The sequence below is a fragment of the Heliangelus exortis genome, chromosome 22 (genome assembly GCF_036169615.1).
Source record: "Heliangelus exortis chromosome 22, bHelExo1.hap1, whole genome shotgun sequence".
Classification (NCBI taxonomy): domain Eukaryota; kingdom Metazoa; phylum Chordata; class Aves; order Apodiformes; family Trochilidae; genus Heliangelus; species Heliangelus exortis.
In genome coordinates, this window is record NC_092443.1 from 7,754,278 (window position 1) to 7,779,004 (window position 24,727).

At 39.3% G+C, this 24,727-nt stretch overlaps 1 protein-coding gene across 4 annotated transcripts in view; it reads left to right on the plus strand.

Moving 5' to 3' along the window:
- TTLL11 (tubulin tyrosine ligase like 11) overlaps window positions 1–24,727 on the plus strand; it is a 39,340-nt gene that overhangs the window by 7,233 nt on the left and 7,380 nt on the right. For 3 of the 4 annotated variants that reach the window (XM_071766009.1, XM_071766010.1, XM_071766012.1), the window contains 5 exons: window positions 1,388–1,521; window positions 5,572–6,147; window positions 6,749–6,844; window positions 7,368–7,486; window positions 21,964–22,209. In XM_071766009.1, the coding sequence (XP_071622110.1) occupies window positions 1,388–1,521; window positions 5,572–6,147; window positions 6,749–6,844; window positions 7,368–7,486; window positions 21,964–22,209 (1,171 nt within the window). Of the gene's footprint in view, window positions 1–1,387; window positions 1,522–5,571; window positions 6,148–6,748; window positions 6,845–7,367; window positions 7,487–9,308; window positions 11,231–21,963; window positions 22,210–24,727 lie in introns of those variants that run through there. The other variant, XM_071766011.1, reaches the window with a different exon arrangement.

Sequence of the window (24,727 nt, forward strand, 5' to 3'; positions counted from 1 at the left end):
AAAAGGATACTTCATATATATGAATTTATGAAAAATCAGAGTGTTAGGCTACAATTCAACTGAAGCATGCAATTATTGTCTGTTACCTAGCACTGACAGTGTTGTATCTGTGGGTTTGGTTTTATTCAAATAGAAAGGATGTGTTTTGTTTCATACTATCTCAGGGAAAAGCTCAAAGTGGAGATCCTCAAATTGATTTTTTAATATTGAAGAGTTCATGTCATCTCTCATCTTATGATGACTCTTCAACTTTTTAAGCTCCCTTTTTTCTCATTTAATCCCTGTTGAGATCTTTCTAAATACGAGCTAAGAGCTTAGGTATTGACTTATCTGAGCCTTTAACTTCAGATTTATTGCTGCTGTTAGTATGCTGTGAGAGTAAGAACCCTCAGATATTGAACTTTATGCTTTATTTACCCTGACTTTCTCCTTTCTGTGGGAAGTTCACATTCAGGTGTTGGGTGGTGTAGTTTTCTGGTGGTTTAAAGCTGTGTCAGATGAATGTTACCCTCTGTGTATTCTGGCTCCTACACAGTAAGCAAGTGGCTTGCACAGCAGTCAAAATCAGAGTCCTTCAGAACCTGAAGATCCTCAATCCTAATTTCCAGGACTGTTGTGTTAACTCAGTATTAGGTTTTGCTAAATTTGTTCTCTTTTAAAAGAGATCTTGATGCTTTCCTTAGTTATTTGTTCAAAATTCAAAGAATCTAAAGGGGTTGGTCCTCAGGAAGACCTAGAAACTTTTCCATAAAAATAGATTTTCAGTTATGTTCCCAAAGGAAATAAGACTTCAGCAAATGTGTGTTTGTGCCCTGTCACTTTCTGTCCTCCTCGTGCACCTCTGGAACCTCCTGGCCAAAATCAACCACATCTGACAAGAGGTTTGCAGTCAGGGACTTCTGATGTCCTGAAGACAGTTCTGTGGGAATTTCTGACCACTTAGGAAAGAAGTTCTAGGCTGGTGTTCACCCTGGAAAGAAGCTGCAGCATAAACCTTACAAGCTGGAATAATTGAAAGTATATAAACAACACGAGGGTAACCCTGAATGCCCTGACCTTGGGAAAAGCTTTTACCAGAGCTCACATGGATCTAGAAATTACATGATCCAAGCACGAGATTCAAAGCTGCAGGAGGGCAGCTAAGTTTGGCTGCTCACAAATAACCTTTCTGATGGAGTTACTTAAGTCAGTGCTAAGTAAACACAAAGGGATTGTTAATATTTAAATGACAATTTTCCCTATTCCTGGAATGATAGCAGGCTAGGGCAGTAATTTTGGATTATGACTAGATGAGCTAGGAGTAAGGTGAATAACAATATAGCAATTTACTTTTAAGATAAGACCTCAGTGCAGATTTTTCATCACTTTTAAACACTTCTCTTCCCAGGCATGACAGAGATGGTACGGAAAATCACACTGAGCCGCGCCGTGCGAACGATGCAGGATCTGTTTCCTCTGGAATATAACTTCTATCCTCGGTCCTGGATTCTGCCAGAAGAATTTCCCCTCTTTGTGGATGAGGTAGATGAATTTCAGATTATGTAAAATCACACTTGGGTGCTGTGGGTGGCATCCTTTTTGCTTTGTCTGAGATCAGACGTAGTCTGGGCGAGCTGCTTGTTTGTTATGTTCTAGAATAAAATTAATAACAATTATGTGTCTGCAATGCCAGAAGAGATGTCTGAAAATTAAATGATAGAACCAAAAGTCCTTTTCCTGTATGTTCTACTGAATTCAAATGGGCTGGGGAGGTTCCAGGACAGTAGTGTCTGGAGTGTAGCACTTTACCATCTCTGTGGTCACTGAAGTCTTTTTAGTCCATCCTGCCTGTTCTAGCCAAATCCTTCAAACCAGCATTTTGTACTCCTTATTGTTAAATACACTCACATCTTCCCAAATAATTGTTTGTTTGAATCTCTTGTCAACTGTTGCTTTGTTTAAATATTCAGAATTTACTAAAATGCCATTCTTTTTCAGCTTTTTTTTTTTTCTTTTTAAAGAAGTGATGGTGTGTGGTAGTGTTTGGTTTGTTATTCCAAATATTTTTAAAAATACTATATGTGTTTGTTTTAACCCTGTCTGACTGACCCAGTGTAGTCTTGTATTCTACAGTACCTTCTGCTTGGAAAAGTGAGAGGAAAAGTTATGGACTTTAATGGACTTACATGTTGGGTCTTTTTGGATAATTACCATATCCACAGTCCAGTTAAATCCATTAACATCTCCTGATCTATACTCTTCAAGTATACTGGGCCACTGCCATGGTACTGGCTAGTAACAGTAAAAATTGATAAAATCCCAGGAGTACTTCAGTCTTTCTGCTTTAAATGTAAGACTGATTTGGAAAAGGAGTGTAAATTATCCAATGAATTTGGCAATGACAGGCAGATAGGTACAAATAACTTGGAAGCAAACTTTCCCAATGGTGCAGAGGGGTTGCAGTGATGACTTTTGGGTCTGGTGCCTGTGGGCTCAGCAGGCAGTAATGCACTGCAGACAGTGTGGGTGGGCTGTCCCGTGGGTTCCACACACGGACCTGGCAGCAGGTGGCACTGCAAATAAACACTTTTCTCTGCTTGAATGGTTACTGGAGTGAAAACGATTTGGTTTTTGTTCCAAGAATAACAGATGTCCAGTAACACACTCCTAGGAGTTTCCTTTGCATATGTTCTTCCATCTGTGTTTGAGAGAAGCATACTTCTTGTTATCAAACATTGTATTTTGTGCTGTGAGACTTTATGTTCCACTTAACACAAGTTTGTAATGTACCACTCCAAAACAAGAAAAAATACAAACAAACAAACAAACAAACAAAAAAAAATAATCCAAATCCGCTGTGAACCACAAAGGGTTCAGAACATTTCAGTTTACTGATTCCCATTAAGAGCTTTCCAGTCCTTTATGCTGTTTATTTGTTCCTATCTAGTTTTGTTTGCTTGACAACCAAGGGACCCTAATGCTGATGGAAATGTCAGCTCCCTGAGGGTGAATTTTCAGTGTATTCACAAACATGTACAATGCAGCACGTGTGGTGCCTGTGTGTTAGACCTGCCCCTGTAGGAACTGGCAAAGGCTTGAAACTAGGAATGTCCATGTATTTTAGCTGAGCAAAAGAGGATTAAGCCATCTCTGGTGCTAAAAAATTAACACCTATAGGATTCTACCTGTAGTAGAAATTACTACTGAAAGTAGATAGGAGAAACTCCTGGAGAATTTTAATCTCTCTGCTGTCCTCTGAAATACTACAATATTTCAAAACATTTTCTCTATAAAATAATCTTATATGCCTCAGTTCTGCAGACATAGTAATGAACTTTTATTGTACATTTGTATCAATAGGTTATTGATTTGGTAGCAGCTTTTCCCACTTTTCCCCATCCCTTAATCCATGTAGAAGAAATTGCAGCTAAGCAGATACTAATGAGCCAGCAATCAATGAGAGAGCCTGACTCCTAAATTTTCTGTGAATTAGCTTGATATTGGAAATACCAACAAAATGGTAGTTCCCATAGTGTCATGAGTATTAAACTGAAATGGTGATAGGTATTTTTAACAAAGGCTTAAAAATTAATTCTATTAAGTAAATATTTAGCTATTTTCAGTATTGATCTATTTTTTTACCTTGTAAAACACTCTATACTAACATCTCACTGAAACAGAAGATGAGCTGTAGATAAGCAGATCTCTCAGGTGCTACAGTAATCACTCCTTTACTAACAGAGAAGAATCTGTTAGACTCTGTGTGGTAAGAACCTTTTTCTAATAGGAAATTCCAATTTCTGAAAAGTACCTAGCTTGAGATTCAAACCAGGACCTTGATTGCTCTCATACTGCCTTCCTTGTGTTGTCTGTGAGGATGATGAATAGCCTGGTATGATGAATTTTTAATAAGAATCTAATTTGGACAGTCTCATTTCCAGCAGAGCATATTTTTGGTCGTTTAATCAGGTTTTCAAGTTTTGGATACCTCTTAGGCATAGACATGAATATTCTAGTCTTTGTGCTGTCAGATCTTGTAGCTTATTAGATGCATTTTTTCCCAGAACACTATATTCATCCAGCCTGAGTTTCCTCACAAAAGCCAAGCCTGCAGCTGGATCAGGTTTTCATTTTCTCCTCTTGCTGTTGGCTGTAAGTGGTTAACATGTTTTTAACAGGAATTTCCTTCTAAGCTAAGTACACAGTTCATCATTTCATATGAGCTAATTTTCCTCCATGACTGACTTTTCTAAGTCTGGATGATCCTCCTCATAATGAGAATTTGGAAGAATATAGTGGTGTGGGTTCTGGGGAATTTCAGGATGATTGTCAGAAATTTCCTTGAAGATCAAGAATCCATCTGCTTTCTCCAAGGCAGTCAAGATGCTGAAAACCAGACTGGCTCTGGATTACTATTCCCACTTTCCCTGTTTTCCTACCTTCATCTGCCATGTGTAAGTTTTGATTAAATGGAAGACCTGAATACTATCCAGGCCTTCTAATCCATCAAAAAATGGACTAAAAATGGTTAAGGCAATCAATCAAGGTTTCTCACCTTTCAAAAAAATGAAACAACAGACAATGTGTGAACAACAGACCTGGGAGTGGGAGGCAGATTGCCCTGGCTGGTTTCACAGAGATTCTTTGGTGGTTTCTGCCCTCATAGACCCTGGTTGGCACTTTGTAGTGTCCAGAGTTATGTCACTTCAGGGGAAGATTACTCTGTAGTGGTAAAAAGAGCATAAATCCTGCTTTCCTTCTTTGTATATACCTAGGCCTGCTGATCTACTTGGACCTATTTATCCACACACCATTTATGTAAGCCTGGGCTCCACTGTGGTGTTTTAGCCTTCAAAGTGACCTAGTTTGAAGAATTTTTAATTGAGTTTGTGTGACAGCTGTCCATGGGAAAGTTCCTAGTCTAAATAATGACTCTTGAGTTTGTGTATGTGGCTCTGTGTTCCCTGGTGTTTCTAGCACTGGATATCTGGTTGTGAAAAATATGCAGTGGTGGAAAAAGGTATTATCAGTGCCAAATTGTTACTTTATCTTTGCTTCCCCCAGTAGTGCTTCTCTGCATTTATACCTCTACACCCAAGATGCCTTTCCTTAAGTTACTGATTATCTTTCTCAGTAGTTGTTCAAAATGCAGCATGAAAGTTTAACTTTGCCATTTTATGTACCTTAAAGACTAATGCAATGGGCCTCATGAGAGACAGAGCTTTTCAGCCTGAAAATTGGTGCATAATATTGAAAGCAAGTACCTGGAATCATTTGCACAATGGCCTGTTAAATAAAATGACCCTTTAGCTGCACTAGTAACTCTCTACTCATGGTTTTTTTTGTTTGTCTTTGTGCTTGTCAGTACTATTTCTCTTCTATCTTTTTTGCAGTGTGTTTACTTCTACAGTGATGTGATCATGTTATTTTTATTTATTTTTGTATGTGAATGCAGTTTTTTTTGGCTTTCATAATACCAGTCTTCTTCAGCATTTAGAGACGGGGGTAGTGTGGACGTAAATTTCAGTAAAGATTCAGCAATATAGCTTGTTTCCCAGTTAGCATCTTTCAGTGTAAGTCTTTCCCTTCCAGGTTCGTGTGATGAAAGACAGTGATCCATCTTGGAAGCCTACTTTTATTGTAAAACCTGATGGAGGATGCCAGGGGGATGGAATCTACCTCATTAAAGACCCAAGTGACATCAGGCTGACAGGAAACATCCAGAGCCGCCCCGCTGTGGTCCAGGAATATATTTGCAAACCACTGCTTGTTGACAAACTGAAATTTGATATTCGTCTTTATGTCTTACTGAAATCTTTAGAGCCCTTAGAGATTTATATAGCCAAAGATGGACTTTCTAGATTTTGTACAGAGCCCTACCAAGAGCCCACTCTGAAAAATTTGCACCAGGTTTTTATGCACTTAACCAACTATTCACTAAATATCCACAGTGGGAATTTCATCCATTCTGACAATGCAAACACTGGCAGCAAGAGGACTTTCTCAAGCATTCTGTGCAGACTGTCTTCCAGAGGAGCTGATGTCAAAAAGCTGTGGTCAGATATAATTTCACTGGTGATTAAAACAATTATTGCACTGACACCAGAACTGAAAGTTTACTATCAGTCTGACATACCAGCAGGAAAGCCTGGGCCAACTTGCTTCCAGGTAGGTTGGAGTTTCTGCCAGGAATGTGATTATTTCTGTACGTGGATTAATTTTCTGGTTGTTCAGTTCCTTTTCTAAAAGCTGTTCCCAGTTATGCTGCTGCTCACTGGTTGGCTGTAGTGCAACCACTGAATGGTGCAGCCTGGGTGATGCATTGCATGAGCTCAGAGCTTTGGTTCTCTTCACCCACATTATACCTTGCAAATCTATCCCCTGACCTATGTTACTACTTGTCAGAAACTTACCTGGACAATTTTCAGTGGGTGTCAATCATTAGTAGCAGTATTCACTCCAGTTTCCATCTTCTAGATGTTATAACTATGAAGCTTTGCAGCTTCCTCATGCAGCTATGATGATGGCAATTTTAAGACCCTTCTGTCACAGGTGCTAAGGTTCCTTAGGCAGATGCAGCATTTAGAGATGGGGGTAGTGTGGGAGTAGATTTCAGTCAAGATTCAGCAATGTAGCTTGTTTCCCAGCTATTTCTCTGTTGTCCCTCAAATGTTTCTTCCTCCTGAGTCTTGACATTTGGCTGACCATTGCATTCTCTGAAAGCACACTGTGAGCTGAATGGAAGTAACACGTTGCTTGTTATGCACAGATTTTAGGGTTTGACATTCTCCTGATGAAAAACTTGAAGCCCATGTTACTAGAAGTCAATGCAAACCCCAGCATGAGAATAGAACATGAGCAGGAGGTAAGGCCTCTCAACATGACAGTGAGATTGGAAGGAAATTGTTTAAGTTTGGTTTTGTGGTCTTTTTCCTTGTTTGAAAGATGAAAGCTGTCTGCTAATGTGAAACCTCCAAGGTTCTCTGTAATTTTCTGCTTTGAAATCATTGCTAATCTTATACACTGGAAATATGACTTATTGGAATGGTGAAGCTCTCCATCATCTATGTCATAAATACCTTTATTCATCATGCAGTTGATTTAATTGTGTTCAGAGCATTACTAATATTTTTTTTTCGTGTTTGTATACATAATATAAATGGTAACATTGGCAACAATCTTTCTTCTTCAATACTTAGTTTACTAGAGAAACTTGCCAAAAATATCTTGCTGAAAATGTTCAGGTGTTTGTGTTCCCTTTAAGAAGTATTTTGTTAATCTATCATTGTGTATTTAAAACATTTGTGGCATGCATAAAGTTTGAGCAAATGTGGAATAAATAGTCCTTAACTCTGTACTGAGTAATTGTATCCCTTTGTAATTTAAAGCTTTCTCCTGGAGTATTTGAAAATGTTCCAAGCCCTGTTGATGAAGAAGTGAAAGTAGCTGTTATCAGAGACACTCTTCGGCTGGTGGACCCTCAGAAAAAAAAGAGGAAAGATATCCAGTAAGTGTGTTGACTTTCCTTGGTTTTTGCATCAGTGCCTTGCAATAATTATAAAAGTGAAATATGTTGTTTTCCACTTCCATTAGTTTATTCAGCACAATATGTTCCTGACCCTGTGATTTCTTTTACATCCACAGTGTTACCTCTAAAAAAAAGTCCGTAGTATCCTAATTGGTGGTGTGGTACAAAAAGAGAGTGCTCAGATGTGTGGCTCTGCCAGGGTAAGGTCAGGGGAAAAGCCAATTCCTGCTACTTTCTGCTGGGTAGTAGTGAGTCCCCTGAATGGCATTCTGAGAGCTCAGCACTGACCACTTCACCTGCTCCTTTCTTATAGCAGGAGAGTGGAAAGAGCCCTGGAAATGCTGTAGCCTAAGGAATTTGCCCACAAACTGATAGGAAGTGGGATCAATCAGTTCCCCTGGAACAGATTACCTTTGGTTCAGAGCTAATGCAAATAATTCAGTAACTCAGGTTCATTTGTTTTTACTTTTACTTGAGGCCTCTTTAAAAACCAAAACAGCCATAAGATGTAAATTTGAGTATTAATTTGCTTCCAAGTCACAAATTGCTCTGAATGAACTGCCCCATTGGAGCTGAAAAGTATGAATATTGTATTTGGAAATTGCTTCCTGGATCTGTGATAATAAACATAGTTAAATCTGTGATCTAGAAACGAGAGGAACTGCCTGAAGCAGCTTGTGCAGAAATGCTTAGGGTGGGATCAGGCTGAGAAATAATATCTTCTTTTTTTCAAACACCTTGTTTTAAGCATTTCCTCAGAAACATGAAAGGGAGAGAGGTTTTTTTTAATTTTCTTTTGAGTCCCTTGAAATTCTTGCTTGTAGGCCTGCCACCACACTAGAATATTGATTTTCTTCTCCTGGCACTTAGTGGCAAGCTTAAAGATGTTATTCATGCTGCACAATGATTTCAAGGGCAAACTGGCTGTCCTTGTGTAGACAGAGTTCCATGAGCAAGACATGACTGATAATACTTAAGGTTCTGTGTTACTGTATTATTATTATAAGATCAAGCTGTTCTTTCAGAGGCAGTGCCCCACACAGAGGTTGTTGTAGTCAGTGTACAAAATGTCTTGCAAATCAATCTATACTCTGTGCTACCTGTATTTAACTTTCACCCTTAAGATTACCTCAGTGCACAGAGCTGAAAAAAGATCATTTTCTAACCTGTAATTATGTACACTTTTTTTTTTTAATGCTGAAGTTATGTCAGGCATTCATTAATGCTGTATTAGATATGGAAAAAAAAGGCAAATGATAATTACAAATATATTCCTGGAGAACACTGGTGTGTGTGGAACACTCATGCACTGAGGATTCATCTCTGATATGTTTCGAGTACTAAATAATTTATAACAGGATTAGCTGGTGCTGAGATAAAACCACTGGCTCTTCACTGCAGGAATCCATCAGTGATGCAGCTTTTGTTCAGGATAATCTGGTTAGCAGCACATCTTGATGAATATCTGTGTGTCTTCACCATCAGTCAGTACCACTTCTTGCTGCAAAGGGCAATATTTAGCTAACTTTGTGTGGGTACACAGGAACTGCCCACTTGTTCAGCTGGATTTACCCTTTCTTCTTCCAAGTGCTTTTTATTGAACTGGGCATGGTGTGTGGAGCTGCTTCAGGGAGACACGACCTTGTAGTGAGCTTCAAGTCAAGGACCTCATCCTGACCACTAGTGGGGACTCACTGCAGAGTAAAAGCATTGAAGAGAGGAGCTGAGCACCAGCTGCTTTTGCCTCATCTTCACTAGCAAAGATTTTTTCACTTTGTGTCCTGCTCCTTGCTTGTTTCAGTGCATTTCAACAGTTTCAGCACTTCCAGCAGTTGTGTGCTCCCACGTTCCCTCTCCAAACACTCCCACCAGGAACTGCAGAGAATTGGTGTGATTTCTCTCTTTGCAGAAGAAAGATAATAACTAATAATCGACTGGAGATAGAAAGCTGCAGAGTACTCTACCTACACTGTAATCTCCTGCTAGTCTAATTGCACCTGGCAGCAGGGAAAGCAACATTTGGACAGTTGATAGAAGAAAAAAAATCTGAGAGCTTCCCTGTTCTGACAGGTAACCAGCAGCAAGCACTGCAGACTCTGGTTTTGATGCTAATTAGGTAATGGACATTAATTCCAGTAAAGTTTTAATGATATATATCTGAGTTTGAACACACAGGGGAAATACTGAGGAGTCTGAGCTGTGTCTCAGGTAAATATTCTGCTGCGGAGATGGATTTGATTTCCCTCTAATTATCTCCCAGATTAAAATAAATGAAGCATCTAAGTGAATGTGAGTTTTAGAAGTCATCCTGAAGTACTTAATTATCAGGAAAGATTAATAGCTCAATTTTTTTTTTAGTTTAATTTTTCCTCATCTTTATGGAGTTTTGATTATTTTTTCCTCCCTCCTTTCATGTGACATACAACACTGAAAAATAAGTTGAATAAAATCAGTTTATCATGCCATACAAACCTATTAATTTTTCCAACACAGTTCAAGTCTTTATGTGCACCAGATCAACCAGCTGGTTGTTGTCATCAGGAGGGAGCTCTCCCTTTTGGATGAGAAATCTAGTGTAAAAGAAGATGAGGAAATGTAAACTATTTTTTCTTTTTATATATTCAAAGCATCATGTAGAGTTCCTGGACTGAGAAGTGATCACAGTGTGCATTTTGTCCAAGACTGTAGTAGGCAACATGGTCAGAAAGCTTTGCTGTGCCAGACTTGGGGGGAAATTCTTGTCAAGTATTTGGACTTTGCTCCTGCTGTTGCTCCAAGGAAATTTGTATAGGATTAAATTTGCTCTGAATTTCCTTCTGGCAGCAGAGGTGCTGCACACAGCCTGCTGAAGGTGAGAGAAGACTTCAGCTAAAGGAAATTTTCCACAATTGAATGAATGGTCTAATGACACAGAACAACATTTGAAGTAAATCAACATGTAAACAGCAGTTTAATTAAGATAATCACTGATGCAAATCACTGGTGCCTCCACCAGAAAATCCATTTCAAACAGCTTTGCAAGCTTCAGCCTTTTTTGTGCCTATTTTTGAATTTTCGTAGTAGTAAAATGTTTTCATTTCAGTGTTTGTTTAATTATTACCAATTTATTCTTTTTGGAATTGCAGTAGATTTGAAGAGCAAGAAGGACTCTCAGTCTTGTATGCAAATCTTGCCCATTCTTCCCTGGGTGTTAGATGTAAACTCTTTGTGGGGTAATTGCAAGCTGTGAGTATTATTTGGAGGGGATGTGCTCTAAATGGCTTAGGAAGATCATTTGTATCATCTCATCAATGTTAATGACCTGCTTTCCTGTCCTGTCAAAAATATTTGTGCCCTAGTTTGTTAATGCTAATTAATCCAGAGATAATAAGGGGCTTCTTTATGTTTTTGTTTCTGTTTATTTTGTGTCCCAGTATGATCTCTTCCATTTATATGCCTAGTTTTTGCATATTTTAAGACAGAAAATAAGCTTTTTATTCTTTTGACAAAGAAAGCATAGTATTATGACATGTTTGTCTTTTAGAAATATGAGTTGCTCGTGGAATAAAATTTGCTTTTTCCTTGCTAGAGATGATGAAGGTGCAGCCCCATAAGTAATATAATGACTTTTATTCAGCACTGATATAGCCATTGACAGAAGGAAGAATTGAAACACTTTGGAAATGAAATGTGGTTTAATCTTTTGCTGTTATAAAAACAATAAATTCATTGTGCCCACAAAAATGAGTCGTTTTGTTTTATTACCTATTATGGTATTGCTGCCTCATTGCCAGTTTATCTTGAGTGCTATTCTCTGTATGTAGCACTTGAGTGATTTTCTGTTTGAATTCAGACCTGAAATTTATGTTCTGATTATTTTTTTTTTCTTCTTTTAACAATATGTTGGGTATAATTCTCTTCTCTGAGTTCCATGGCTCCAGCAAATGTCAAATCTTTATTAATTGATTTTCTAAGCAGGAGGAACCCCAATGAGGTCTTTCTCAAATTTTTGCAAGATCAGCATGCAAACACTGGCTAATGTCACTGTTCAGAGAGCACACTAAATATTAATATGTGTCAGTTGGACTTTTTTCCTCTTAAGTGCTGTGTAGTTAGGAAGCAGTTCTAATCAGGGCTTTGGAGACCTTACTACAGGAATGATCGTACTCTTTTCTTGCACAAAACAAGGTGATTCATTTTTTCCACTGTGTAGATCATGTATCTTTCTCATTTTAAATGTTTTTTTTTTTTTTATATATAGGACAATTACATATTAAAAATCTGTATTAAATGAATGTCCAGAAATGAATACGTGTTTTCTACTCGTGTACTTTCTGCCTTAAATATACTTTGTGAAAGTGGCAGCTTCTTCAGGAGGTGTTTCCTGCTGTGCTATGGGTGCAACCTTGTCCACAAATTGCAGGAAGAATGTGGGTCTACACTTTTACAGGCCTTTCAGTAATGTTTCCAAGATGTTTTTCAAATCTTTTTTTTTTTTTTTTAATGTATAATGAGGTGCAATTTTGTGCTTCCTTGAAGAGGGGAAAAGAAATTGCGAAAATCACTCTATTCCAGTTATTTTCCTGATATTTTTGTTCAGTTTTATAACCTCCCCTGATGTTTGTGTTATGTTTGATAGTAATATGAAAACATAATGTGCAAAATGTCTTGAATGTGACTATCCCAGGGTTTGCTGATGATAAAATCATTCTTGCTGTTGAATACTCTGTTTATCTCACTGTATTCTCAGGTTATGCTTGTGTGACAGGAGTGGTTTAACAGGGTCAGGAACTGGGTGCATGAACGTCTGGAGAGACTGAAGGGGGGGACTCTGGTGTTGCAGCTACCTCTGATCAGACAGTGATGACTGTTCCATGGTCTGGGTAGAATCTCTTAATTTCCACTTCTGTGAATAACTGCATTGTGTTCTGCAGGGATTCATTGCTCAGGGTTGTCAGTGCCTTTTGCATTATATGGGGTGAGTTTAGTGCTTATAAAAATAAGCATGCAATAAACATAGCTTTGCCGGTAGCTTTTTTTTTTTTTTTTTTTTTTGGCTTCCATTTGCTAATTGCTTTTATGAGCTGACTGCTAGATGATTAGCTTGATTCTTGTGTCCCTTTGCTATCACTTGGAAGTCTGGTCAGGTTTTCAACTATTCAAATGCTTCTTAAGCACCACCTCTTCATTCCAAGGCTTATTTCTGCCCGAGAGTGTATAAAGTCGTATGTGTGGCTTTCTTGAGATTGGTCTTTCTACTCTGGCTCATTCTGGAAGCTGACACAATTTTTTTTTTTTCCTCCATCAGTCAAAATGACCCAGCATTCATATTCAGGATCATTCTGCCCGAGCCCTTTGAAAGCACATTGAATTAGACCCTTTCTCTTTCCTAGAGGGCTTTTTGGTTTATTCCTTCATCAGGCAATCTGCCAGCTTCAGTATCAGCTCTTGTCTGTTACGTTACCCCGTGCAGCTTTTGATGAGTTAGACATGTGGGGGAGATTTCTAAAGGTGATGTTTGTCAATGTTCCTTCAGCTCAGATTAGTGAAACATTAACTTGGTTTTTCTGTAGTTGGAGAGTATTTATTTTTACTGCTATCTCTCATCCTGCTCAACAGCCTCAACTACTCCGTTCCTTTTTGTGAAGCCAATGTTATAGGTGCCTTATCTTTGCTCTCTGCTCTTGCTTTTCCAACTATTTATCTGCTTCATCCTTAAGAGCTTTTAACCTTTCTCCTATTGATTAGGACAGACCCTGTTGGAAATTCTGCAAACTCCAATGTGAGAAGTCCCTCCTTGAAGGGAAGGATCTGGTAGCACTTGACTCGCAGAATAATTCTCCTTTGGTTTTAAGAGGCACTTAGAGACTACAACACCAGAAAATAAACTGCTGAGTGCAGAACAGTGGCAAATGATCAGAATGTGCTGTGGCAATGACATTGAGGGACTGCTGGAAGTACTTTAGAATGTACTAAGCAAGCAAGTTGATGACAGACCCAGTTCATTAAAAAATTTTAATGGACAGGAATTGATACGGGTTGCAGAATTGTAAAAGGTTTCATTTTTTTTGCTCTCTGAAATTAATTGGTCCAAACCCCTCGTATGCTTTTGCAGTAATTGGTGTGCTGCAGTGCCCCTGGCTCCAGTGTGAACCTGAATCTGGTTTTATGTTATCAGATTGCAAATGGAGATTGGTTTGTCCAATTAGAGTTGAATCACAATGTTTTGAGATGCAGCTAATCTAATTACATTTTTATTGACTTCTCTTTTCTTTCTTTTCCGCTCTCTAAAATGTCTAGTGAGCAATAAGAAGGATTGAAAATAAACTGAGCAATGTGACCTGTCAAAAGCATTTCCATAAAATCTGAACTTTCCAGCCATCCTGATATATCCAAACGTGCTGCAGCAATTATATCTCACGGATAATCACACTGTATTTTATTTTAAGTTGATTGTTAAGAAGTCCTTTGGCTGTCTTTTCTCTTATGATGATTTTTAAATGAAAAGAAAAACTTTGTCATAAAATAGAGCCAAGAAAGGTTTTATCAGAATATGCTACTTTCCTCTAGGCTTTGTAGTGCAGCCACAAAAGTTGCTGCATCTTCAAGATCTGCCCAAGAAGAAAGGAGGTGAGGAATAAAGCAGGGTGGCTGCTTTGTCTCCTTCCAAATGGCAGAAAAATGGATGTGAAGGCAGTGGGTCTAAATAAATTTTTGAATTCAGTTATTTGATTGGAGATTATAAGGCAACAGAACCTGGCTTAGGGCACTCTGTGTTTGGCATCCCTCATACCCAGAAGTGCTGGCTGGGGCAGGAGGGGTTCTGTCCACTCCCTGCACCCCAAGTCCCACACCAAGAGCTCAGCTCCACAGCTGAAGCTGCTTTGGTGTGGGCTCCTGCTTTGACTGAAGTCTAATACTTTTTTTCTGTTGTTTTTTGTTGTTTTGGGCTTTTTAAACACAAACTCAGCAATACTTCAAAGCATCCCTGAGAACTCTGTTACATACAGATGTTTGCTGGATCCAGCCATTGCTGATGCAAACTTCAGCTGAAAACAGTGAAAATTTGGATTAAACATGGCCAGAAACTTACTCAGAGTTTTTTGATGTACAGCGTTGTAATAATTTCTGGTTACTGCTTTCCTGTCTGGAACAGCATCAGTCTAAAAAATAACACAGATACACATGACAGCTGGAAATACCAATTAATTTTTTTTCTTTCCATCTGCAGGAATACTGTGATTTGCTGGGACAAAGTTGAAAACCGTATCTTTTCCTGAAAAGCTCCTTCACTTCTCAGGAGTTTTTGTTTGCTCTTTGTTTGTTTGGGGTTTTTTTGTTCTTTTTATTTGTCTTGGTTTTTTTGTTTCATAACACCAGGGCAAATGCAAACACTGATTTTGCTAGGATTTCATTTTAAATACACAGGGAATCAGAAATTAATTAAAAAGGGAGATTCTTTATCACATTTTTTTTTTTTTTTGCAGGACCTTTATTATTCTCATCAGCTTTAGGCCACTAGAAGTTTACATCTTAAACATTGCCCACAGTGAGTCTGAATATTATCATAGCAATAGCTGAGAACTGTTTGTTTATTCCCCTGTTTTACTCACATGATAATGGTGAGGGAGTGCAAAGCAGAATTTTAAGGGACAGAAAAATTAAGTGGTTGGGATTTTGGCTTGGCTTATACACAGACATTGAGCAGAAAAATAACATTGTCCCTCTTCCACATATCCTTCAGGTGTCAATTCTGCAGGATCCTGGTTTTATTACATCAATCACAAGCAGCTTAAGGCTTCCAAAAACATAGTCACAGACAGATGTTGAGCCTGTCTGGGGATTAGAAATATCCTCTTCCATTAAGTATAAATTAACTTAATCACCAGGTATGAAAGATAAGCAGCATAAACATCATTCCCTGAAGCTTTCATTAAAATTAAAATTCTATTTAAAACTAGGCTCACATTTTCTATGACTTGATCCCCCTTCAAACAGATTATATCTACTGTAAATTTTCACAATGACAGAGTGACAGAAATTCATGCATTGGGGGCAGTGATGCTCTCTGTAATGCAACTTCTGCTGCTTGTCATGATTTAGCAGAGGAGCTGATTGGCTTCTTCTTAAGAAATAATTGGTCTCAAGTCTCTGAAAAAAAAATGAGAAAGCACTGAAACTGCCTAGCACCCTGTTGCCAGAAAATGGAAGCATCAAGGCCCATGACTTAAGAGCAGTGTGATCACCAGTAGTGTTGTTTTGTGTGTGCAGAATTCACCTCCTTTCACAGGAGGATTATTGCTGATGAAATGCAATCACACTCCTGCATTCTCCTCCACTGGATGACAGGAGAAAGCTCCTTTTCTCCTCTCAAATAATCATGACTGCTTTCTAAGAATTATTTCCACGTGGGGAAGAATAACGTGGGGTTTAAGGTTTTTGTGTTCCACTCTAAGACACTTGGTGGTCTAATTTAGTGTTTGTTTCAGTGTAATACCAGGTTTTACAACTGGTTTGACTTTGCAGTATCCTGCATTGCTGTTTTTAAGGCACACTTTTCTAAAGAAAAAAAGTGGAGGAATAATGAGGTGCATGAGTACCTTAAAAGCAAATAGTGAACATAAATCTCCAAGGAATATTAAAAATTACCTCCACAAAGAAAAAAAAAAAAAAGACCATTTTTAATGATCTTGTTCTGTAATGATTTTGTGCTAGAGTGGAAAAAAGTCCTTTCAGTGCAGGCTTTGCATTACTTACCCATTAATTCATTAGAGTAATGCCATATTTTCTGCAGCACTCAAATAGATGAGGGGTAATAGCTTAAGCATTCACTGCTTCTGTTACATTAAAAGTATTAAATCTTTAATGCAAACTGATATTACCATTATTCTTAAAAAAAAAAAATCAAAATAAAGAATCACAGTTAATAATCAGGAAATAACAATTTTTGCAGCTGATTGCACCTGAGACTCCTCAAATGCCTTTCCTCACTTTAATAGTTTAAACTATGTATTAGGAAGTGCTGTAGAAATCAAAACTGGGGTCAAGTGCAATCCTTCCATCCAGCTGGGTGTTCATCCCAGGTGTGCAGTGTCTGCTTTGTGTCTCCCAGGGATGTTTCCTCCCTGCTCTGCTGATTCCTGGCACCACCTGGCAAGGTGGAAGTTGAGCAAACCCAGATTTAGCTGCAGTGTTGCTGGGGAACACTTAACAGTGTTGGAAATCAGGTTTGAAATAGTTTACTGGATTGAGCTTCATTTTAAAATCCAAAGGAATTAACACAGTTTTGACATGAGCTTCTCAGGTTTTGAGTTTGGAGACTCCAGCCTTTCCTGTCTGTGATATGGCAATATCTGTAATATTCTTGTTGTGGCTTTTTGTGTCTTGTGGGGTGGAGCAAGTCAGAACCCACAGTTAAGTTTCTAAGTCTTGGAAACACTTATTGGCAATGTGTTAGGCAGCAAACTTTGGGAGTCTTTTGTTGTCTTTCAGAAGGTATTCAATCCTTAATGAAAAACAATTATTCATATAATAAATGCACCCAAGCTGGAGGGGCAGCAAACCATCCTCCTCAGGAAGGGGACTGATATCTGGGGAGCTCAGTGCATGACAAAAAACTGACCCCCAGGGACAGAAAATGGGCAACTGCTGCCACTCATCTTCAAGAAGCTGATGAAGTGTTTTGGTTTTGTTAAGCAAATGGCAAGGCCAGGGAGTACATTTTGAATTTGTCCTTGGGTTCACCTACAAAGTGTTGCCAGCTCTCAGGAGCAACCCCAGTGTGCTCCATCTCTTACACCCTGCAGAGCTAAAGCAGTGTGAGGCTTTCAAGGTGCAGGTAAAGCTGGATGTGGTCCTGCTCATGAGATGGTTAAAATCTTAAGTGACTTTTTTCTGTTTTTTTTTCTTCTAACTGGGAGAGAGTGTGGGTTTTTCTTCTTTGAGAGATGGAAATTCCAACTGCTTTCAGCACCTTCTGCTCCCAGGAGGCAGGACAGCTGCTGCATTTTCAATATGTATTTTGGATGATGTGAAGTTAGTTGTCTGCCAACAGCATGGTGATTATCAATCCTTCTTTTTCATTACATGGATTCTGCTCTTTGAAATTCAGACTCTTAATGTGGCTGCTTTGACTCCTCCAAAGCATTCCTGAAATATTGAATCAACTGTCTATAAAAGCAATAATGTTTCTAACATACATTCAAAAATCTCGTACTCTATGGGCTTTAATATTTTCATAATACTTTTATTTTTTCATAACTTTATTATTATTTTGAAAGGTGGAAGTGCTAGTGCTGTTGATGTGTTTTACCTTGCCAGAGGGTGAAGAGGAGATGAATATTCAGTTTCTTCAAAATGGAACTTGCAAGTGGCCAGTAGAAAACCAATGCTCATTATTCACACAACAGGCAGCCAAACTGTGACACTTCTTGCTGTCACATACTGTGAGTGCTGGGAGTCTGTGTTTAATAAAAGTAATGGGATTAGTTCATAAGAGAATATTCCTGGCTGGTTGATAATGCATGGATGCTGCTCTGGCTTTGTCTTACTGATTCCTAAAGAATTTATTTCCAAGAATGGGAACACAGACATGTTTCATCCCTACAAACTTCAGTAACAAAACATGGTTCTGTTTCTTGTGAGGTCCCCATATGTACTTTGGTGATAAATGGGTTGGTATAAAGATTTGTCATGCAAAATACTCTCTGCTTTTAACTATGTTAACTGTTCTTGCTTTGAGAATAGAGGCTCAGCTGAGGGAATAATTACAGCTTCAGCATCCAGAACATAGTATTTTCTTTTATTAGGTAAGCAGTTGTCAGCTGATACCAAAATTGCTTAATTTATACTTCTAACAATGCCCTAAATGTTAAATATATCAAGTGAGCCTTCTTAGAAATACTAATATTGTTATTTCTACCTAATTTTTCTCTGAACTTTATAGCTAAATTTTATATACAAGTACACAAAATGCTGCAATTTTTGAAGCCTTTAATTAGTAGTTGCAAATTTGTTTGTCCCTTATCAACTTGCATTTGCATAAAGATTAAGGCCATTTGGAATGAAAGGGATAAAACATAGATGGAGGAAACATTAATAAATTAGTAATCATGTATAAAAGATAAGTAGTCTTCGATGTCATTTCCATAAGCTTTATTAAAATTGAAATTCTTTTTTTAAAGATGCTGCTAATATTTGCTCTGCAGTTGATGGTTTCTAAAGAGAGGTCTGTCATGAGGTGCAGAATTAGAGAAATTAATGTATCGAGGTCAGACATTAGTATGGAAATTAAGCTTTGCTTTTATTCTGGATGGCAACAGCAGCATTACCTTCTATTTGACCTTTCATTCATTGAGCCTGACTCAGCTCTGTCAGTCAAAACCATTAATCCTAAGGAGCAGCACTGAAGTGCAGGGCTCAGCTTTCTTCTCCCCTTGCCTGCTGGAATCCCCTGGGAACAGAGCTGCTGGAGGGGCCCTGGGTGAGGTTCTCTGCCTGCAGGTTTGGTGCAGAATTCTGGAGTTTCTGATCCTTCCCCCCCCAAGCTCCCTGCAGCACTTGGCCATGGGCATTTTGCACGATTTCCAGGGAAACCAGGGCTGGGTGGTAGCCAGGCTCCAAGGAGAGGCTCTGACAGCACAGTGTGGAAGATGCTTCTTGGAAGTCACTTTCTGGAGTAAGGAAGGGCTGGATGGGGGTGTAGGAGCTTTCAGCAGCACTTGGAATCCAGAGGACAAAAATAGATTTGTGTTTTCCAATGGACTGGTGAGTTGATGGTAGGAATGGGGGTGAAACCTCCCCGTATCTTGTGGTTGTTGGATTTGGAGCTGTTATTTCTGCTTTTTGTAGCTGTAGTGCCAATGCTGGCCACCCCTGGCCTTTGGGTGGGTGACCCGTGGGTGCTGTGGCATCCTGCCCACCCTGGTGTGGGGATGGCAGCAGAATGCAGAGGGAAATGCCATGGAGACTTGCAAGACAGTGCCATTTATCTTCAGCTAGGGCAAAAAAATAGGTTGTGCAGGGTTTCGTTGCAGAAATGTACAGATCACAGCAAAAATTCTGTTTTTACAAGCACCCAGTCTGGCTGTAATATACCTGGTGAGGCAGTTTTTCTTAATTAGCTGTGTTGAGATCACACTGAGATTGGGTGCATACAAGTGTGTTGAATGGATCTACAGAGAATAAACTTTGATTTTAGTACTGTCTGATAGCAGGGGAGAATTGTGCTCTGCAGGCAGTGGAAGTGTTTGCAGTGAAACTGAGCTTGTGGAATTGCCAAGGCATCCATCCAGTGGGAAGAGCTGGACAAACTCTGGTGCAGGTTTGCTCAAGAAAGTCTGGAAAAGGATTTATTAAAAGCACCAAGTATAACTATCACTGTTAATTCAAATTAGATGAGCAAATGAATTAAGCTCTTGTGCTTTAGAAAAGGAAACCTGAGAAAGGGGGGGAAGCAAAAGAATAGAAAGATTTATGGTTTGTTTTCAAAGCAATAACCTGTAAAAGAAAATGAAGAACTATAGTACTTTTTTTTTTTTTTCCTCGAAAGCTGATCCCTTTACCAGTCTCTTCAGCATTTTTATGTGTAAAAGAAAGCAAAGCTTTCAGTATAGCTTTATATTTTTTTAACTTGAAAACATTAATGATGAATGGTGTTCAACCCAAAACACTCTTGAATTTAGAACAAGAAAGGGTTTCAGGGCTCCCAGGCATCATTAAAACAAGACTTATGTTACAAACAGCACAACCTTCTCTCCTACAGAGTACACAGTTTCCCATTTGGCCAACTGGCTGAAGTTATGAACATTTAAATTAATGAGCAGACCTTTTAATCTGAAAAGTTGAAGCCTGTGTGTGCTTATTTCTTGGCAGGAGGTGCTCTTGCTCTTTCAGCAGCCAGAGGGTACTCACTGGCCCTGGAACCACCATCCCATTTTACGTGAGAAAGAACAAAACTAATAATTTGCTACTTCAAGCTTTACTTAACTAAAGACAAAAATAACATTATTTTTCTACTTTGCTGTCTGCAGTGAAGTGGAACATTACCCAAGCACTACCTAAGATTTTTATTTTTAAAGGCTTTTTGTCTCAAAAAATGATCACATTTACAGGTACTTGATATCGATCTGCTGCCAGTTTTTTCTGTCTTGTGTGAATTCTACTTGTTCTTGATGATGGGTGCTTAGAAAAAGGACTGGAAAGCTAATGCAAACCTGGATATGCTTAGTGCATGCCAGATAATTACCATCAGCTATCAGACTTTCTGAACTTATAAGAGCTGCAGTCTTGAGTTTATCTCAATATGTCAAACAAAGGATTAAAAAAAAAAAAAGGTAAAAATATGTCATGCTGAACAAACATGTAGCATTTGTTTCAGAACACCATTATCTTCATCAGCTTTCTTTAGGGAATTTGGCAGCAACAATGAAGATGAAATAATGTATTTTGACAGTGTGCACAGAGGAGTTGAAGAAAAAATAATGGGATTGCCCAGAAATTGTCTTCTGAATGGTGCCAGTCTGCATTTATGTGAACCATATTGCTTCTGAATATATTAGAATTTCTGCTTTGCAAATATATCTGGCTGCACTTTTTCTACCTTGCTTATCAGGGAAGGGAAAGGCTTCTAATCATTACTGGAAAATAAATTTAGTCTCAGATTATTGCAGTCTCTCAACATTTCCTATTAAATGTTCCATGAAATTCCACGAAACTCATCTTTTTCCTACAAACTTAAATGTGTTTGCTGATAGAAACTGTGTTGGTATTACCTGGTGGTTCCTTGTCTGTGGGGAAGACATGAGTATAAAGACCTTTTGAAAGGAATCTGGATGTTCTCCAGCATCAGAGGGAATCTGTGCTGAGAAAAACAATTTCTGTGTTACAAGGAGGGGGAGAGGAAGGTCGACATGTATGGCTTTGAATGATCAACTGTGTGGATTTAAAAAAAAAAAATCTGTCATTTTAGAGAAAAATTACTCAGTGGGGCTCAGTTTTTTACCTCTTTGTTACCTCTTTTTTTTAGTCTAAGGATTTTTTTTTAATCTAAGGAGCATTACTGGTTAAGGGAAGGAAAAGTAAGAGCTTGAAGTGACCAGGCACCCACTCTGACCTTCTTGGTGTGGTGAACCCCAGAATTTGATAAAAGAGAGGATTAGTGTAAAAGATAAAAGTTCAAATGTTACAGAAAAAAGATGTGATTGTGCCCAGCTCCCAGTCAGTGCAAGGAGAGGCAGGGGTTGATGGTAGCTCTCCCAGTTCCCCTGCATCTCTGTCCATCAGAGAACGGGCTGCTCATCATCCTTCTAACTCCTACAGCATAGTTTCTGCCTTAGTATCTGTCTTGATTTTTCATTATTGTAAAGATCCTGTGAAATAATGTTTGAGAAAAATAATAATTTAAAAAAAAAAACAAACAAAAAAACCCCAAACCTCATTAAGGCTAACGTAAAACCCAATTATTTTGTGTGCTACAGGTGCCAGACTCTGGATCTGGTGTCGGAAGCCAAGGAGGAGGTGCTGGAGGCTGGACAGGAGCAGGATGGTGGCCGTGGTCCTGAGCCTGGGCTCCCTTCCCTCTGCCTCAAGCAAGTGTTCCCCAAGTATGCCAAGCAGTTCAGCCACCTGAGGCTGGTGGACAGGGTGGCTGCTCTCTTCATCCGCTTCCTGGGTGTCAAAGGGACAACCAAGCTGGGCCCAACGGGGTTCCGAACCTTTATAAGGTCAGTGAGGTGCAGGGGTCCTGAGGAATTGCTTGGAATGGAGCCCAGAAGTCAGAATCCCCCCTCTCCCCTGGCTTGGTGGGGCAGCACTGCTGCTGCTGAGGTGGGAAAGTGTGTAAATCAGTATGGAATTTGGCATTTTCCTAGGAAAGAGGCAGCTCTTTGGTTTGCTTGCATGTAAATGACTTCTGATCAGGCTCTGTAGATCCTTCTAATCACCCCGTTGCTCCTTGCAGTCCCAAAGTTGGAGGGAGGTTGGAGCAAGGAGGGAAAAATCCTTTTCTCCTTAGTGAACTGTGATAAGAGCAGAGGGAATGGATGGAAGCTGCACCAGGGGAGGTTTAGGCTGGATGTTAGGAAATTTTTTTTCACTGAGAGGGTTGTCAGGCATTGGAATGGACTGCCCAGGAGTCACCATCCCTGGAGGCATCTAAAAGTCATTTGGACCTGATCCTTAAGGACATGGGTTTGGAGTTGGTCAAAGGTTGGACTGGATGATCTTGGAGGTCTCTTCCAACCTAAACATTCTGTGATTCTGTGATCTCCTTGCCTGAAGTCCTCCCTTTTAGCTTAGTGCCTTCCAAAGAAACTTTTCCCTGGAAGTTCTGTTGAAGCACTGCATATTTTTTTAGAACTACAAATTTTTATCACACTGAGCTCCTGCTCTATGCAACTGTCTAGTAGGAAGCCAGGTCTTTATCCCAGAGCAGAAGAGTGATACTCTGGGAGATGCTATTTGCAGGCTTAGTCAACATGTCAGGTTCCCAGTGAACTGCAGGAATGGCATTGGGAGACAGTGACAACCAAAATTGGGTCACTCAGACTGATTCTGCTGGCTGGGGGGGCAGAGGCACTGCCCCTGAGCCCCAGGCAGGGATTTCCAACCCCTGGTTGCTGAGGAATTGTGCTCTGAGGATTGGCATTGGGAAATTGCAGCTTGCAGTGGCAAGGAACTCAATTTATTTTTTTTTTTCACATTCTTTTATTTGTGAGAGGGTTTTTTTTCATTGTTGTTTTTTATGGATATATCTTTTCTAGTCATGGTACAAATATCTCATTTTCTGTCTTTCATTGACAATGACAAAAGAAATAAGCAGCAGCAGATGTACTCTTAAAATACAGATCCTATTTCTATGCAGATGCATTTAGCATTCAGGAATGAATATAAACAATTTGATTTATACAAATTACAATATATAGAAAATGACTGAAGGCATCTGCTCTATCTACAAACCAGTGCAGGATTGTTTCCAGTTCTGTGTTTTCTATTGCTTAGTCCAGCCCTAATTTGGCACTTGTCACAGGAACACAGAATAAATGCCATTATTTCCTTTTAAGAATATTAAAATAAGTTGCCATATCTCAGTGAAATAGTCTTTGCAGTTTCCTAATGCGTGTTAAATTAAACTTTTTATTATAGGCAAATATTTTGATTATTTCTTCCCAGAGGATCTATACCAACTATATGTCCCTTTTCTGAGAAGTTGTCATTACTGCTCATCTCAGAAAGGATCTCGTGTGCAGGATCACTTGGGAATACCCAAAGGGCCCACAAGTCTGTGCCTGTGGGCAGCTCATTGCAGAGATTATCCACTCATTTTAGCTGCTCAAAATCTGTTCCCCTTCTGTAATTTCTTTATTCTAAAAAGACAACTAAAAAGAGAGCACCAAATGTGGCTCTGGTCCTTGCTTAGATGCTGCCAGGAATTTTTTTTTGGTACCATTTGGGCCAGACCCTCACTCTCTGTTTGAAGAGAGCTCTGCTTAGTCAGCTAATGAATAAGATCATTTGAAATTATTTGGAGTTTTTGTTGGCTTTTGTTTTTTCTTTTTCCTTTCTGGCTAGAGATTTTGGGCAGCTCTTTGGCATGTTCAGTAGTTCCAGCCAGGGCTGCCAGACATCTGGGGATGCTGGACAGGCAGCAATTCCCAGGTCCTGCTGAGGCTCAGCCCACCCAGGGGTCAGGTCCCCATCTGCCTGAGCTGTCCCCAGGGGTGCTCCTGATCTCCTTTGCTAATGCAGAAGGTGGAACTGTTCCCTGTCCAGGCATGAAGAAGTCATTCTGTGCCTGAAAGGTTCCCCCCAGCCCCTTTCAAACTGGATCAGGCAGTCAGGTAAGAGACAGTGTAGACATTCTGCAGGTTTCTGTTGGAGTTTTGATGGACCAATTAATTGCATTCTGTTGCAGCCTCAGAAAGAGAACTAAGCTGGGAGTAAGCTATGAGTAACAGTCAAGTCCTATTTTTAATTGAAAATTCAGGAGTTTCTTTTTTTTAAATTTTATGTAATTTTTAGTTTATTTTTTTACTTCCCTCCCAGCTTTGTTGCAAAACCAAACCAAACCAAAGCAGTTACTCTGCAATCTGACCTCCTGCCTTTTTTGTGTCTAGAGCCTGACCTGGGATTGCACATGCAGGGTGGGTTTTGGTGAATGCCAGAGCTGCTTCTGGTGGTTCCTGCCTGACCCGAGTGGACAGCAGGACCAGGGACATCCACAAGAAGTTCTGTAGGTGAAGA